This window comes from Eucyclogobius newberryi, unplaced genomic scaffold (genome assembly GCF_026437365.1).
Source record: "Eucyclogobius newberryi isolate DKJ021-1_F unplaced genomic scaffold, fEucNew1.0.hap1 SCAF_1, whole genome shotgun sequence".
Classification (NCBI taxonomy): Eukaryota; Metazoa; Chordata; class Actinopteri; order Gobiiformes; family Gobiidae; genus Eucyclogobius; species Eucyclogobius newberryi.
This window is the reverse complement of record NW_027315723.1, coordinates 48,619,917-48,637,268: the sequence shown is the minus strand read 5'-3', so window position 1 is coordinate 48,637,268 and position 17,352 is coordinate 48,619,917. Positions and strand designations below refer to the sequence as shown.

General features: G+C 42.4%; 1 protein-coding gene across 1 annotated transcript in view; it reads right to left on the bottom strand.

The window, feature by feature from the left end:
* chrm4a (cholinergic receptor, muscarinic 4a) overlaps positions 1-17,352 on the bottom strand; it is a 74,948-nt gene that overhangs the window by 9,816 nt on the left and 47,780 nt on the right. Inside the window, exon 5 of the mRNA XM_072447743.1 lies at positions 16,832-16,909. Within this exon, the coding sequence (XP_072303844.1) occupies positions 16,832-16,909 (78 nt within the window). The remainder of the gene's footprint in view (positions 1-16,831; positions 16,910-17,352) is intronic.

Genomic DNA, 17,352 nt, shown 5'->3' with positions numbered 1-17,352 from the left:
ACATAGCTCTGCCTACGGGGGATGCAGGTTTAGCAAAAGAGCTGCTGAGGTGCAGAAAATAAAGGTCTCTCAAGGTATATCCTATGCAGATGCAGTCAAGAAAGTTTCAAGTAACGAGTTTAGAGTAAATACAGAGAGAGGAGCCAGCGCTGCTTCCAGCCAGGGCGAAATGAGAAAGGCCAGCGTGGCTCCCAAGAAGTGTGAAGGTTTCAAGAGTGGAGGTCCCAAGTGTGCAGGTTCCAGAATTAATGAGAATACCCTGGTTGTGGATAGAGAGGATTTTGTGCTCTTTATGGTGGATGTTGTAAACTGTGCTGCTCAGACTCAAAGCAGAACTGAAAGGATCAGGATCATTGCTAAAGCTGCAGGGAGATTCCTTGGAACAAAGGAGCTTGATTGGGCAGATATAGAAAACAGGCTAAAGGCGCTAAATGGGAGTCGGAGTGATGGGGGTCTGCTTGTGGGGAGTCAGAGTGATCAGAGTGACGAGATGGGGGTGGGGGTGGTCTCCTGTCCTCGCCCAGTCTCGTAGACGCACGGCTACCAAGCAGCGACATCAGTGGACATATTAAAGCCTATAGAATGAAGCCTGAAGAATAAAGCTGTACGGTGGAAGCACCGAACGTCAAAGAAGGAGAGGAAGATGAAGAAGATGTTGTTGTTGTTGTTGTTGTTTTATGGCGGTTGGCATCCGAGTGTTGCATTACCGCCAGACTTTATTCCTCAGACGTTTCGTAGTCCTCAGACTCTGTCGTAGTCCGTAAAAGTACTCCTCCCATCGCTTTGGCGTTACAAAGCCCATGAGGTCATGATGTGTTTTTGTCTCCCTGGAATAAAGCCGGTCGGTCTCTGAAACAACAACAACTATTCTAGTCACAAAGACATATCATGACCTCATGGGGTTTGTAACACCAAAGCAATGGAAGGAGTACTTTTACGGACTACGACAGAGTCTGAGGAACAACTACGACAACTTCCAAAGCACCGAACGTCAAAGAGGGCGAGGAAGGTGAAGAAGAGTCTCCCTGGAATAAAGCCGGTTGGTCTCTGACACAACAACTATTCTAGTCACAAAAACACATCATGACCTCATGGGCTTTGTAACGCCAAAGCAATGGGAGGAGTACTTTTACGGACTACGACAGAGTCTGAGGACTACGAAACGTCTGAGGAATAAAGTCTGGCGGTGATGCAACACTCGGATGCCAACCGCCGTAAAACAACAACAACAACAACAACAACTCGAAAAGTCTGAGGAATAAAGTCTGGCGGTAATGCAACAATTGGATGCCAACCGCCATAAAACAACAACAACAACAACAACAACAAAGTCTGAGGAATAAAGTCTGGCGGTAATGCAACACTTGGATGCCAACCGCCATAAAACAACAACAACAACAACAACAACAACAACCACAGAAAAAGCAATGGAAGGAGTACTTTTACGGACTACGACAGAGTCTGAGGACAAAGCACTGGAAGTCAAGGCACTGGAAGAAGAACTTTTAGGACTACGACAAAGTCTAAGGAATAAAGTCTGGCGGTAATGCAACACTCGGATGTCAACCGCCATAAAACAACAACAACAACAACAACAACAACTTGACAACAACTATTCTAGTCACAAAGTCATATCATGACCTCATGGGCTTTGTAACACCAAAGCAATGGAAGGAGTACTTTTACGGACTACGACAGAGTCTGAGGACTACGAAACGTCTGAGGAATAAAGTCTGGCGGTAATGCAACACTCGGATGCCAACCGCCATAAAACAACAACGACAACAACAACAACAGGACTACGACAAAGTCTAAGGAATAAAGTCTGGCGGTAATGCAACACTCGGATGTCAACCGCCATAAAACAACAACAACAACAACAACACTTGATATATTTTCCCATTATATTTTCTAAGGCCGTGGCTGCAGAGCCGCGGCGCGGTCAAATGGCCCAGCAGTTTCAGGAACAGCGGCACTGCCATATAGCCTCATGGCTAACCCTAACCCTAACCCTATCCCAGCAGTTTCAGGAACAGCGGCACTGCCATATAGCCTCATGGCTAACCCTAACCCTAACCCTAACCCTAACCCTAACCCTTACCCTGGCCCAGCAGTTTCAGGAACAGCGGCACTGCCATTTAGCCTCATGGCTAACCCTAACCCTAATCCTAACCCTAACCCTAACCTCAGGAACAGCGGCACTGCCATATAGCCTCATGGCTAACCCTAACCCTAACCCATATAGCCTCATGGCTAACCCTAACACTAACCCTAACCCTAATCCTAACCCTAACCCTAACCTCAGGAACAGCGGCACTGCCATATAGCCTCATGGCTAACCCTAACCCTAACCCTAACCTTAACCCTAACCCTAACCCTAACCTTAACCCTAACCCTAACCTTAACCCTAACCCTAACCCTAACCCTAACCCTAAACTTAACCTTAACCTTAACCCTAACCCTAACCCTAACCCAGCGGCACTGCCATATAGCCTCATGGCTAACCCTAACCTTAACCCAAACCCTAACCCTAACCCTACCCTAACCCTAACCCTAACCTTAACCCTAACCTTAACCCTAACCCTAACCTTAACCTTAACCCTAACCCTAACCCTAACCCTAACCCTAACCCTAACCCTAACCTTAACCCTAACCTTAACCCTAACCTTAACCCTAACCCTAATCCTAACCCTAATCCTAACCTTAACCCTAACCCTAACCCTAACCCTAACCCTAATCCTAACCCTAACCTTAACCCGGCGCGGTCTAAAACGGCGCGGTCAAATAGCGCAGCAGTTTCAGGAGCCACAAAATACACAAAATAACATGGCAGTTTCGGCCGCGCGCCGCGGCTCTGTAGACACTTCCGTTTTCTAAAGTCCATCCTTGCTTCATTTACTTCCCAGTATATCTACAGTTCCCTTGACATTTCACCAAAGACAGAGCATTACATGGAGTGTTACTGATAAGGTCACATCGGCCTTGGACACTTAGTTAGACCCAAACAAGCCCCACGACTGGGATTGACTACACTGCCTTTTGGAGAATCAATATATTTCAATACACAAAAGGCTACTGCAATCCATGGGTCCAAAGTGATGTGGCACACTCGTTGAGCTGTGGGTTGTGCCCACAATAAGTCCCAAAACATCCCCAAAGACCACTTTCGTTGCCAGAAATTGATCACTGTCATTGGGAGGGACCAGTGGACAGAATAAATCCCTCCAGACTCAGCGGTTTGTTTCAAGTAGTTTGAAGCTGGCTAATGCTAGTTTACATATTATTGCATATTATTACAGCATGTGGGGACGTCTTCAAGATGGCGTGACAACAATAAGTCATGAGACTAAAACCCATGAATAGAATGACAGTGGGAAAATGTGTGCTGTCAGTGAGGACATTAGCACTAGCTAAATAGAACCACTTTATATAAGACATATTTATCTATATGTTTGTGTTGTGTAATGTTTAAAGATAGAGAAAAAGGTACGCTAATGTAACAATAGCCATAGCAAATAGTTAAACGATGTATAATGAATTACATATAACTGACTGATATGAATATTTCTTAAACATGTATTGTATTAGAGACATCAGGAGTGTTTAATAGAACCAAGACGATCCAGGGAGCATTATGGCCCCCACTTAAAGTCAATGGCTCATGTCGCCAGTTTAGCCTTTCTAGCAGCTAGCTACATGTTTAATATTTTAATTATGACATTACTGTGGTCAGAAACTCAAAGGGATTGTTCGCAAATAATATAGGTTATACTATAATGTTCATATTGGTATTAACATACTCTAATGCGTTACTTCTATAACAAAGTAGCGCGTTAGCTTTCCAGGGCAAGTTGCTTTTAAAAGTAACGCTACCCAAGCTTCCCGCAGTACTGCTCAGTGGCCTGTAGAGGCCACTAAAATACACCGTGACTTCAGCCAAGCTTCAGCAGCAGAAGAGTGGGGAAAACAGGCTTATTTAGATATATTCTTGAACAGTTTAGTATACTTATGACTTATGAGCATTTCCTCACTAACTACTAAGCCTAAATGATGCAGATGCTAGGATGCTACTTCAATTTATATTTGAACGGTTCATCAAATTGCCTATATTTTATTCGTATAAATCAAATCCTTCACATAGAGCTTGAAAAATGTAGTCTATTTTTCCCTTGAATATATTACTGTGTGGATTTTTTGGAAACTCCGCATATTCAATAGCTGTGTTTGGCTGCGAGATAACACTTATATCTCTCTTATAGCCAAGCTTGCAAAACGTACATTCCGATGACAAGATGGAAGTCTCTGCTACAGTTCAGTTCAGTTTATTTGATTTCAGTCGCATCACACTTCATCACATCAGACAGATTACACGTTTGGCGTGAGCAAAACAGGCCCAAGCAAAAAGCTTTTGTGCCACAGATATGAACGCTAGAGTTAGACAGAAAACATCACCAACAGAATATAAATGCAATTCTGAACGTCATATCAATTCAAGGATGGACCATATGGAATATTTTAACTATACATATTTTGATACAACATTCCCTTTGCAAATAATTCCATTTTAACCGATAAGCAGATTTATTTTTCAAAGTTAGGCTGCAGTTATTTTATTACTTGGTTTACGGATCCGCCGCACTTAGATTATTGATTTATACAATATAAATAAAATAAATTATTATCATTTTTTTATAAAGTACCGCCGACAACGCAAAATAGCCTCATTAAATATAAAAAGCGGTATTAAAGGTTGAATGGACGATTTTTTTTGTCCAAATCTGAGTCTTATTTCCTCGTGGTGTGGACTGCCAATTAGTCCTGCCACGTATCAATCATAAAACGCACCTACCGCTCACCTGCAGCCGCGTGTGGCTTGTCCCCCGAGAGCAGCGCGGTTCCGAGTGTCTAAGCGCATTGATCTATCATAATATAGTTCCCTCAGTGTACGGGACAAAATGAAGATGGAGAAAGACTGTTCAAGCTGACTCATAAGAGACGGAAATCTGCGGGAGACGAGAGATGAGATGTGATCTGTCGCGCTAATAAACAAACGCACGCGTGTGTTGTATTGGAGTGGCATGTGCACGGGGGAGTGCGCATGCGCACTTCCGCCTGCGTTCTCAAATCGCCGAAAAATCGTCCATTGCGCCTTTAAGTTAAAAGATACGAAGCAATTTTTCCTGCGTGAGTCTGTGACGGAGCCGCTCCGTCCCTGCGCGCGGCCCCGGAAGAGCCTGTGAAGACGCGCGCGCCTGTTTCTCCGTCTGCTGCACGCCTTTATATTGCAAATACACATTTTAAACCTGTTTACCACATTTTCACCAGAGCATTTTGCAGTGACCAAGGCTGCACACTTAGAAGCCTCATTTCTACCAATGTAAAACATGCTTTTTGCATTGGTAGTGCGTTTTGTGCAAACCCGAAAGAATATTTAATATTTCGCCCACCTGCTCAATATATTTCATTTAAAAATCCGTAAACCAAGTAATAAAATAACTGCGGCCTTATGAAGTCAAAGTTGATGTATTTGAAGCAGCTACCTTCTGATTAGTGGTCAAAGACTTAAATTAGCTACACCAGCAAATGCAAATATGTATAAAACCCGTACATTTACATAAATAGTTACAGACACAGTCCACAATATGATATCCAGCTTAACGGACCACCCTGGTACAAACCCTCCACCATTCGTGCCTCGGAGCGGTTGAGCCTCCCACTGGCTCCTGTCGACTGCAGCCAACTCGCTCGTGTACTTTAAACATTCCCATTTGAACTCTGTCGACTGAAGTTTCGGGAGTAGGAGTAGGTCTAACTCTTCCAGACGATTTCTCTTTGTGAACGTGTGTGGGGTGTTGCACATTAAAGTTGTTTGGTTCAGGAAGTTAAAACTCAATTGGAACATTTCTAAAAGTTTCGCAGACACTACGGGTCATAAGCAGTGACCCGGACGTGCAGCCGGGGAGAGCGGGAAGGAACTTAGACGTACGTGCAAACTCATTTCTCTTAAGTTCTGTCAGAATCAAAAATATTATGCTGGGGGCCAAGGATCACAAAGGAAAAGAAAAAGTTCTCAAAATCGTCCCACTAGAAGCTTCCCTAACAAAATGTGATTGTTGGAGCGGTACTAGGGCTTAAGTACTTTCACTTATGCATTGTATTTTGTCTTTAATTAAACCCAGAGAAATTAGTACTGAAGCCTCAAGGTGCTTTTGAAGTTCATGAAGTTGTAAATGTACAAGAAACATGGATAAAATGTACCAATGTATCACCCGCAAATTCAAATGAAATAAATATACTGCAATTCTAATTTTCAGAGTCACTTTTCTGGTCAGCGGTTATTGCTAAAAATATCATGGAAAAACATTTTATTGTGAAGGAGTCACCGCTAAACAGACCTGACCTGTAACGTGGTTTGATCGTGTCAAGTGCTTGTTTCCTTTGAGATACTGCTTCAAATATTGGTATTGGTGATATTGGCTCTGATATCGAAAATGTTGCAGATATTTGCCATCAATATTTGAGGATTGTCTTTCTGAGCAGACTAATGAGTCCAAATGGAAATCGAAGGAAGCATTTAAGGCTAAAACTATGGCTGTAGTTTTACACAATCAAATGGCAATATATATCAGATTAATACAGTTTGTAATTATTACTACAAAGGCGAAAAGTTCATTTGTGAACTTGCAGTGGCTGTGTGGACAATAAAGGCTATCTTATCTTATCTTCTTTTAAAATATTGTTTCTCATCCACAGCAGCATGACAAATATCGGCCAACAAAGACAAAATACCCTGACATTATCATACCAGGTCTAAATCAGGTCTAAACCTGGACTAAACCAGGTCAAGTACACTGACCTGCTCTAAAAGTAAGCTATCAATTATACTTTTCATCACTATCCACAAAATAATAAATGATAGTTTATGAGTTATTTCCCTCGCTCCTTTCCTCATTAAAAAGCACATCTGAACATCTCCTTTCATGGATCCCAGGGCAAGGTCAAGGTCACTGCTCTGGGCTGTTTAATTCTGATTGACTTTTAACTTTTTAAACCGAGCAACTTTGATATGAAACATGAAACTTCCCACACACTTTCACAAAGAGAACTCGTCTGTAAACTTACACCAAGAACTCCAAGTTTCAATCAGGATGTGATGTTGCTTGGCTTAGAATGTTCCATATTATTTCAACTAAATATATTGCATTTACTGTGTACATTCCAGGCAAAGCTATGACATCTCCATGGAGACAAGCACTTGGAAACCCCTCCACCAAAAAGTGACATAGTACACCTTTAAACTACTACTACTTTGTCCTACGTTAGCTTATTTTTATCTTTTTATTTTTGTTTCTATTTTATTTAATTTTTATTATTTTTCAATTTTTTTTTCCTCTATTCTCTATTTAGAATATGAGAGGTTCTGTAAATAAGAGTTTTGTTTATAAGAGTTTTTTCTATTATTCTGTTCCTTTCTTCTGTATCTACTTGTGTTGCAGCACTGAAATTTCCCCATGAAGGCGTATCTTATCTTATCTTATTTTAAGACTACAAGAGTTAGCTGCAGTAGACAGGAGACAGTGTCTTGCCAAACGGTACAAGAGCAAAAATGGGTTTGAGTTCAAAATGAGGGGTCAGAATGTTGCCGTTTGTTTTATCGAAGGTTTTTATCCTACAAATTCTCAGCCATTTTGCTGTGGTATTTTGGCCGCTCTTGACTTAATCCCACACAGAGCCACTCGACAGGTCCATGAGCACCTGCCGGACCTGCATCACCTGCCGGGCCTGCGCTCTGCTTCATCACGGTCAGGGCCACATGAAGGTATGGTTAGGCCCTGGGGCCGAGAGATGCTGGGGGCCCCTCACTCTTCTACAGACAACGCGCACCACATTTTATTTCTTCAGTTGCGTATTTTAAGTTAAGCATTTTTCATTCTTTGCTTTTCAAATACTGAATTACTTAAGATCCTGAATAAACACTAACCAGAAATTATATATTATATTATATTTTATGTATTACAGATATTATGAGAAAAGCTTGGGCCGATGACCCACATTAGGCCAATATCTTCTGTTTTGTCTGGTTATTTTAAACACATTTATCAAAGAAATATAGCTGTGGATTTTTATTACAAAAAAGGATCAAATCTAATTATAATGTCTAAAACCAGTTAGAACATATTACCCAAGGTAAACGTTTGATAGAGCTATTATTTATTGAGTTCTGTGTTTAGACTTTAATATGATTATTCATTATTAGAGTCAAATTATCCTTCACTCTTTTCCTGTTTTATTTAGATGATTTATCAGACTAAAGTCTCTGTGAATCTCTCCAGTCGTGTGACATCATCCTGTTGTTGCTCCGCCTCCTCCTGGAACAGCAGCAGCGACAGTCTCTCCTCCTCCTCCTCCTCCTCCTCCTCCTCCTCCTCCTCCTCCTCCTCCTCAGTCTCCTCCTCAGTCTCCTCCTCAGTCTCCTCCTCTCCTCCTCCTCCTCCGTCTCTCCTCCTCCTCTTCCGTCTTCCCTCCTCCTCTTCCGTCTCTCCTCCTCAGTCTTTCCTCCTCCTCAGTCTCTCCTCTTCCTCCTCAGTCTCCTCCTCCTCCTCCTCAGTCTCCTCCTCCTCCTCCTCCTCAGTCTCCTCCTCTCTTCCTCCTCCTCCGTCTCTCCTCCCCCTCTTCCGTCTCTCCTTCTCCTCCTCAGTCTCTCCTCCTCCTCAGTCTCTCCTCTTCCTCCTCAGTCTCCTCTTCCTCCTCCGTCTCTCCTCCTCCTCTTCCGTCTCTCCTCCTCCTCCTCAGTCTCTCCTCCTCCTCAGTCTCTCCTCTTCCTCCTCAGTCTCCTCCTCCTCCTCCTCCGTCTCTCCTCCTTCTCTTCCGTCTCTCCTCCTCCTCTTCCGTCTCTCCTCCTCCTCCTTAGTCTCTCCTCCTCCTCAGTCTCTCCTCCTCCTCCTCAGTCTCTCCTCCTCCTCAGTCTCTCCTCCTCCTCCTCAGTCTCTCCTCCTCCTCCGTCTCTTCTCCTCCTCCGTCTCTCCTCCTCCTCCTCCTCCTCCTCCTCCTCCTCAGTCTCCTCCTCCTCAGTCTCCTCCTCCTCAGTCTCCTCCTCCTCCTCCGTCTCTCCTCCTCCTCCTCAGTCTGATGATTAGAATGATTAGAGTTTAAGATGAAAACTATGTCAGAACAAAACATTGTGTTTGTTGCAAATTCATTCATCCAAATAAACACTGCTTGTCCAAAAAAACATTTATTTATTTGGTAAAAAATATTTGGTAGGACCGGCTTTAGCTTTGATTCCAGCAGACATTCACTGTGACATAGTTTCAATAAACTTCTGCAATATTAAAGGTTGAATGGACGATTTTTTGGACCCAAATCTGAGTTTGATTTCCTCGTGGCGTGGACTGACGATTAGTCCTGCCACGTATCAGTCATAAAACACACCTACCGCTCACCTGCAGCCTCGTGTGGCTCGTCCCCCGAGAGCAGCACTTTCCGCGTGTCTAAGCGCGTTGATCTATCATAATATAGTTCCCTCAGTGTACGGGACAAAATGAAGACGGAGAAAGACAGTTCGAGCTGACTCAGAAGAAGACGGAAAACTACGGGAGACGAGAGATGCGATGTGATCCGTTGAACTAATAAACAAACGCACGTGTGTGTTGTATCAGTCCACACGGGGGAGTGGCATGTGCACGGGGGAGCGGCATGTGCACGGGGGCGTGGCATGTGCACGGGGGAGTGGCATGTGCACGGGGGAGTGACATGCTCACTTCCGCCTGAGTTCTCAAATAGCTGAAAAATCGTCCATTGCGCCTTTAACAGACGTATTTCCATCCAGTGTGTCATTGTTCCTCACACAGATCTTCAGTGTGTCATTGTTCCTCACACAGATCTTCAGTGTGTCATTGTTCCTCACACAGATCTTCAGCGTGTCATTGTTCCTCACACAGATCTTCAGCGTGTCATTGTTCCTCACACAGATCTTCAGTGTGTCATTGTTCCTCACACAGATCTTCAGCGTGTCATTGTTCCTCACACAGATCTTCAGCGTGTCATTGTTCCTCACACAGATCTTCAGCGTGTCATTGTTCCTCACACAGATCTTCAGTGTGTCATTGTTCCTCACACAGATCTTCAGTGTGTCATTGTTCCTCACACAGATCTTCAGTGTGTCATTGTTCCTCACACAGATCTTCAGTGTGTCATTGTTCCTCACACAGATCTTCAGCGTGTCGTTATTCCTCACGCAGATCTTCAGTGTGTCATTGTTCCTCTCACAGATCTTCAGTGTGTCATTGTTCCTCACACAGATCTTCAGTGTGTCATTGTTCCTCACACAGATCTTCAGCGTGTCATTGTTCCTCACACAGATCTTCAGTGTGTCATTGTTCCTCACACAGATCTTCAGTGTGTCATTGTTCCTCACACAGATCTTCAGCGTGTCATTGTTCCTCACACAGATCTTGAGTGTGTCATTATTCCTCACACAGATCTTCAGTGTGTCATTTATTCCTCACACAGATCTTCAGCGTGTCATTGTTCCTCACACAGATCTGCAGTGTGTCATTGTTCCTCACACAGATCTTCAGCGTGTCATTGTTCCTCACACAGATCTTCAGCGTGTCATTGTTCCTCACACAGATCTTCAGCGTGTCATTGTTCCTCACACAAATCTTCAGCGTGTCATTGTTCCTCACACAGATCTTCAGCGTGTCATTGTTCCTCACACAGATCTTCAGTGTGTCATTGTTCCTCACACAGATCTTCAGTGTGTCATTGTTCCTCACACAGATCTTCAGCGTGTCATTGTTCCTCACACAGATCTTCAGCGTGTCATTGTTCCTCACACAGATCTTCAGCGTGTCATTGTTCCTCACACAGATCTTCAGTGTGTCATTGTTCCTCACACAGATCTTCAGTGTGTCATTGTTCCTCACACAGATCTTCAGCGTGTCATTGTTCCTCACACAGATCTTCAGCGTGTCATTGTTCCTCACACAGATCTTCAGCGTGTCATTGTTCCTCACACAGATCTTCAGTGTGTCATTGTTCCTCTCACAGATCTTCAGCGTGTCATTGTTCCTCACACAGATCTTCAGTGTGTCATTGTTCCTCACACAGATCTTCAGCGTGTCATTGTTCCTCACACAGATCTTCAGTGTGTCATTGTTCCTCACACAGATCTTCAGCGTGTCATTGTTCCTCACACAGATCTTCAGTGTGTCATTGTTCCTCACACAGATCTTCAGCGTGTCATTGTTCCTCACACAGATCTTCAGTGTGTCATTGTTCCTCACACAGATCTTCAGCGTGTCATTGTTCCTCACACAGATCTTCAGTGTGTCATTGTTCCTCACACAGATCTTCAGTGTGTCATTGTTCCTCACACAGATCTTCAGCGTGTCATTGTTCCTCACACAGATCTTCAGTGTGTCATTGTTCCTCACACAGATCTTCAGCGTGTCATTGTTCCTCACACAGATCTTCAGCGTGTCATTGTTCCTCACACAGATCTTCAGTGTGTCATTGTTCCTCCCACAGATCTTCAGCGTGTCATTGTTCCTCACACAGATCTTCAGTGTGTCATTGTTCCTCACACAGAGCACCACCTCAATTAAATTAAATTCAGTTAATTTTTGTAATGCCCAAAATTGCAATAGTATTTGCCTTGTCGGGCTGCACAAAATATTAGATTTTACAAGCAGAAATTTAGAAAATGAAACAACGTTCACTGGATGTGTCCCTGAACATCATGTCTTTTGTGTCCCTGAACATCACGTCTTTTGTGTCCCTGAACATCCCGTCTTTTGTGTCCCTGAACATCACGTCTTTTGTGTCTCTGAACGTCCCGTCTTTTGTGTCTCTGAACGTCCCGTCTTTTGTGTCTCTGAACGTCCCGTCTTTTGTGTCCCTGAACATCCCGTCTTTTGTGTCCCTGAACATCACGTTTTTTGTGTCTCTGAACATCACGTCTTTTGTGTCCCTGAACATCACGTCTTTTGTGTCTCTGAACGTCCCGTCTTTTGTGTCTCTGAACGTCCCGTCTTTTGTGTCTCTGAACGTCCCGTCTTTTGTGTCCCTGAACATCCCGTCTTTTGTGTCCCTGAACGTCCCGTCTTTTGTGTCTCTGAACGTCCCGTCTTTTGTGTCCCTGAACATCCCGTCTTTTGTGTCCCTGAACATCACGTCTTTTGTGTCTCTGAACATCACGTCTTTTGTGTCCCTGAACATCACGTCTTTTGTGTCTCTGAACGTCCCGTCTTTTGTGTCTCTGAACGTCCCGTCTTTTGTGTCTCTGAACTTCCCGTCTTTTGTGTCCCTGAACATCCCGTCTTTTGTGTCCCTGAACGTCCCGTCTTTTGTGTCCCTGAACATTACGTCTTTTGTGTCCCTGAACATCCGTCTTTAGACCCTCCTTCTCGGAAAGGAAAAACTACAAAAAAGCAGTGGTAAAAGTAGAAACAAAGGCAACCTGGGCCCGGTACAAGAAATACAGTATTCGATAATGACTTTGTTTACAGGCATAAGCTCACAATAAAGAAATTAATTAATTAATTAAATGTGCAATTAATGAATTTAAAGTATAATTAATTCATTCATTTAATGAACAATGAATGTACTTAACGGTCAAACGTTCAGCTTTTTGCGGTGCCTTTTGAGTGTCTGAGCGGCACGAATCCCACGTTTTGAGCATTAGACGCGGAGCGTTTTGAGCGTCGGCCGCTCTGGACGCGTGTCCCTGAAAACCCTGCAGAGACGATTGTCTCAGTTTGTATACTCGTCCGACAGCGTGGCAACGAGCAGCCCGGGGCGCAGGCCACTTTCTCCACACTGAGACTACGTCACAGGTTGGGCGGGGAAGGCGGATGGGTCTTTGCAAGGGTGGGGGCGAACTCAAACTAAGCCATCTGCATTTCCGGGTTGGTGAGCGGGGTCCAAGATATGACTGATATTTCAGAACTATTATGTTCTGGGTGTTGCACAACATTTATTATGATCAAATATACCCTTAGGATAGACTACGAAATGGGAAAAATAGCATAATATGGGCTCTTTAATGAAGCTCTGGCTTCCTCCTCAGGCTCTGACTTCCTAGTTAGCATTTTTGTTGTGCTCAGGGTCTATTGTGGAGAGAGCGAGAGGAGAGCTGCTCACCAATAGAATATTTTCATTTTCTGTACTTGGCCAGGTCACTTTTGCAAAAGAGATTCTGAATCTGAACGGGACGTACTTGTTAAATCAATCAATAAATAAATAAATACATAAAATGTATAAATAGGCCCTCTCATAGGCCCAGGTAAGGCCATAGGCTTAGAGATCACATTGCATCATCTGGTATCATCTACAGTGAAGAAGGTGTGAGGTGATGTACACCCTGGACTGCCAGGTTAAAGGCTTCCAATTTTTAAAAAGGTTCTTAAAAAGGTTACAATTTCCCATTCTCAGGGTTGGTAATCTAACTCTGTAGCCAGAGCTGCCCGTGGGTCCTTTCATGGAAGTGTGGCTGCCATTTCAAATCACTCAAACGGCACATTCACATTAGGTGTGGTGGATAAAGAACACAACAGTATGTACAGAATGCCAACCTTTTGAACCGGGATCACTAGAGATTGGGGGCCTTTAAAGCATTCTTGAAAGCCTTAAATTCAATAAAAGAAAATCTGAGCTATCATCACTGAAAGAACTAAAGTGATTCACTCTCACTCATTCATTAGGGGCAATTTACAGATGCCCATTTGACTCAACACATAATCTAATTATAGAATTTTATTATTTAAAATAATTTATGAATCACGTTGATAATCCCGAGTGCCCCCAATCTTATTTTTTGCAACAATTAAAACTTTGAGTGCAGTTTATAATCAGTTTTTCCAGCTAATATCACAGTACGTCTCCGATCATATCCATATTCATATCAGATTACAGATGAGAGGAGGCGATGTGCGCCTACTGAGCTTCTAGCAGAATTTGGAAGCTAAAACATCAATCCCACAGCATATAAATCCAGGGTTCAGTCGCTGGGTAAAGCCTTTCTTAAGTTTCAAATGATTTCCAGCTCTTTCCATCTGTTACTTGTTTGTTACGGTTTAGCCAATCACTTTCTATGACTTACAACCAATCAACCGCCCAAGTTTGAGTCTTTCCACTTTCATCACAAAACCACTTATGAGGACACTTCAACAATAATGCCCTGAGTGAAATCAAAGCTACTAACGATGATGCCGTCCCATTTAAAGTGCCCACATTTTGCATTATTGTGTCCTAAATGGCTTATAAACATGCTTTTGGTCAACTGCAGCGTATTTCCCATTTTCTATGTCACAATGATGTCTAAATTTGGAAATCAACACCTCAGTTTCCCAATGAGGTATTTAGGTAGTGGAGCGCCCTCTGCAGTCAGCAGTGGGAAAATCCCTTAGACGCCATGAACGCGATACTAATATAACCATATGGGTTTGATGTGAACATGATTTTACTGCAGAATGAGTCCAGTGATGGTTTATGGATGCAAAAACTGGAGATATATTAACATTTATATGTATATTTGGAAGATGTGTCGTGGACCAGAATAAATGTCTGGGAGGGCCTGATTTGACCCCTGGACAGGCCTTAAATTGAATAACCCTGGTCTACACCATCTATACTAAAAAACACCTTCTCCAGGTGACTTATTTGCAGCTTCATTTTAATGTCAAATGTAAGCTCGATGCCATTCATTGCTTAATAATATGTGATATTCTACATGCAGTCACTTCTCCAGGACCCACATCACATATTCTGCTCCGTCGTACTTTCTCCCTATTCACCCAAACTCCATAACAACTCATGACCAACATCGCTTGATCCAAAGATTCAAGCTTCACCAAAACCAACCAATCCCACCGATTTGTCGCCGCATGACGCTCCGCTCTGATTGGCTGGCCCTTGATAAATGACCTTGACTAATCGCCCATTTAAGGACTGTGATAATAGCTGGTAATAAGACGCTTCACCCAAAATACTACGCAGCGTTGCACTTGAGTTAAATCTCTATAATGAAGACGTATGTGAGGCTGGAAATAAAAGTCTCTAAAGGCCATTGGAAAGAGGGAGACGAGGAAAGGGAAACAAAGACAAGCGCTAGCAAGAGGCTTAGTTTGGTTATTTTTGGGGCTGAAAGCAGAGATGACAAGGTTCCCAATAGAGTTACACCCAGTCGGATGGATATTAATATCAAAAAGGGGTGTAATTTTTTGTATGGATAAGTGCACTGGAAAAATAAAATAAATGCTGAATAACTTGTGTTGTTTCTTTGTTGTTTTGGTCCAATTGTCCTCATTTCTGAATATAACTATAATCCTCAACTAATTCCTAAAAAAATCTAAATCAATGTAAGTCATAGGTTAGCATTGTACGCTAACAAATAAACTCTGATTTATCTTCTAAAATTGAAAGGTAGTGCTGCTTGAAAAAGACAATCAATAACTTTATATTATAAAAAAGTCAAGTTTAGGTTATTGATTGAACATGTTTACTTTGGATATGACCTCTGACCTCTGTTGGATAGGTCCTCAAAGGAGCGCGGGAGTGGGTGTTTTGCATGCCGAATCGTTACATTGTGAGAATAAAACAGCTACTGTCAAAATTTACAACTTTTCAAACTTTTCCTAATAGAGCATTCTTTGCAGGATTTAGGCAAATGTAATGAAAAACAAAACAACAGAACAACAACAAAATATTAACAGTTTATAATAATTTCACTTTGAATACACTTTCAATTATTAATAAAAAGATTGTTTACAGGGTTAGTAACTCAATGGAAATTCTAGCCCATCCCCAACTCCTAACGGTGCACCTAAGCCTGAATATTATTTGTGATTTATTATTATCAAAACAGACGACATCCAAAGAAAATGCGGCAAATCAAATCCAGAGTTACATTTGGTCCAAAGTTGGTCAAATTTGTTTTTGTTCCATTTCAAACGCAGCACAGAGAGAGGAAGCAAAGGGCACAAAACCAAACACGTCCGTGATTCCATTTGTAAATAAGGTGTAGATATAATGAAGTGGTACCAAGAAGTTTGAGATAAAAATGTATCTTTACTCTCAGAACATGGCAAACTTATAATAATACATTTATTAGTGTTTTCTTTTCTTTCCACAGAACATTGGCCCTAAACCTTCTTTAACCTTCACTTTAATGAGCTGAAGACAAAGCTACATGATTTTTACCATCACAAAAAGTGGAACTAGTTCATTTGAAAGTGTTTGCAGAGGTCCACATGCCTCACTTACATATTGCATTCTGAGCATCCTAATTATTCACCTCAACCTCAATCGAGCTTATAAGAACTTTTCACATCATTCAGAGGCCATGTTAACGCTCTCTAATGAGATGCAGACAGCACACAGTGGTCTCGTTTTCACCATCAGAGCTGCTTTGACACTGTATCTGTGCTGTAACGGATTTCACTTTATTACAGAAAAAATAATGGAGTACTGTCCCTTTAAGATAACTTCCGCATTCACTTTAGACATATTACTTTTAATTTTGGTGACTTTTTTCTTTAAAAAAAAATCATCAAACAAATATAGTAACAAAAAGCACACATAGCACACATAGCAACAATTGTGGCAAATATAGCCTCTATTTAACCTTGCCCCACCACATAAACATCTATTTAAAACCTCCACTCTGACCAGTGCTGACCAGGGCGCACTTTGAGTAACGACCGCGGAGCGTTTTAGTGACAGCTGTCCAAACAAACATGGCCGCCAGGTTTATTTCCGGCAGAATTTGCATGTGGCCCGCTCTCCCACGATGCACTGCGACGTACAGACAGTAAAAGGCGCGGCTCACCTCATTGGTGGTGCTGTCTTTGGGCTCAGACGGAGGGATGATGGCCGTGGTGGAGTCGTTAGAGCTCTCTTTCTCCTCCTGGATGAACGAAGACAACAGACTCAGCCGTTTGATGAGTGAGACCAGTTCGATTTAAAGATTTAAACCGTGATTAGGGCTATCACACAAAACACATGTGAAAGAGTAGAATAATCACTTGCCCTTATTTGGTGGATTACACACTTCTCTGTTCAATTTATTTTCATCATTTTTGCGATGATTTTGTTGTTGTTTTAATTATAGACGATATGCTCGATATTTAAGGTTTTGCATATCTCCAGTACAACAGTTGCAACATTATATATTTTTCAATATATCTCCCACTTGATGAATACTTTTTTACCATTCTTGTTTTGCAAATGAAATGTATTTGTCTGCTAATGTAGCAAACCAAGGTGAGTTGGGGGTAGGTGAGAACAGGAATTTCTCATTTGCAATGACAAAACAGGATGAATTCAAACCTGCAGGAATCAATCAAAATA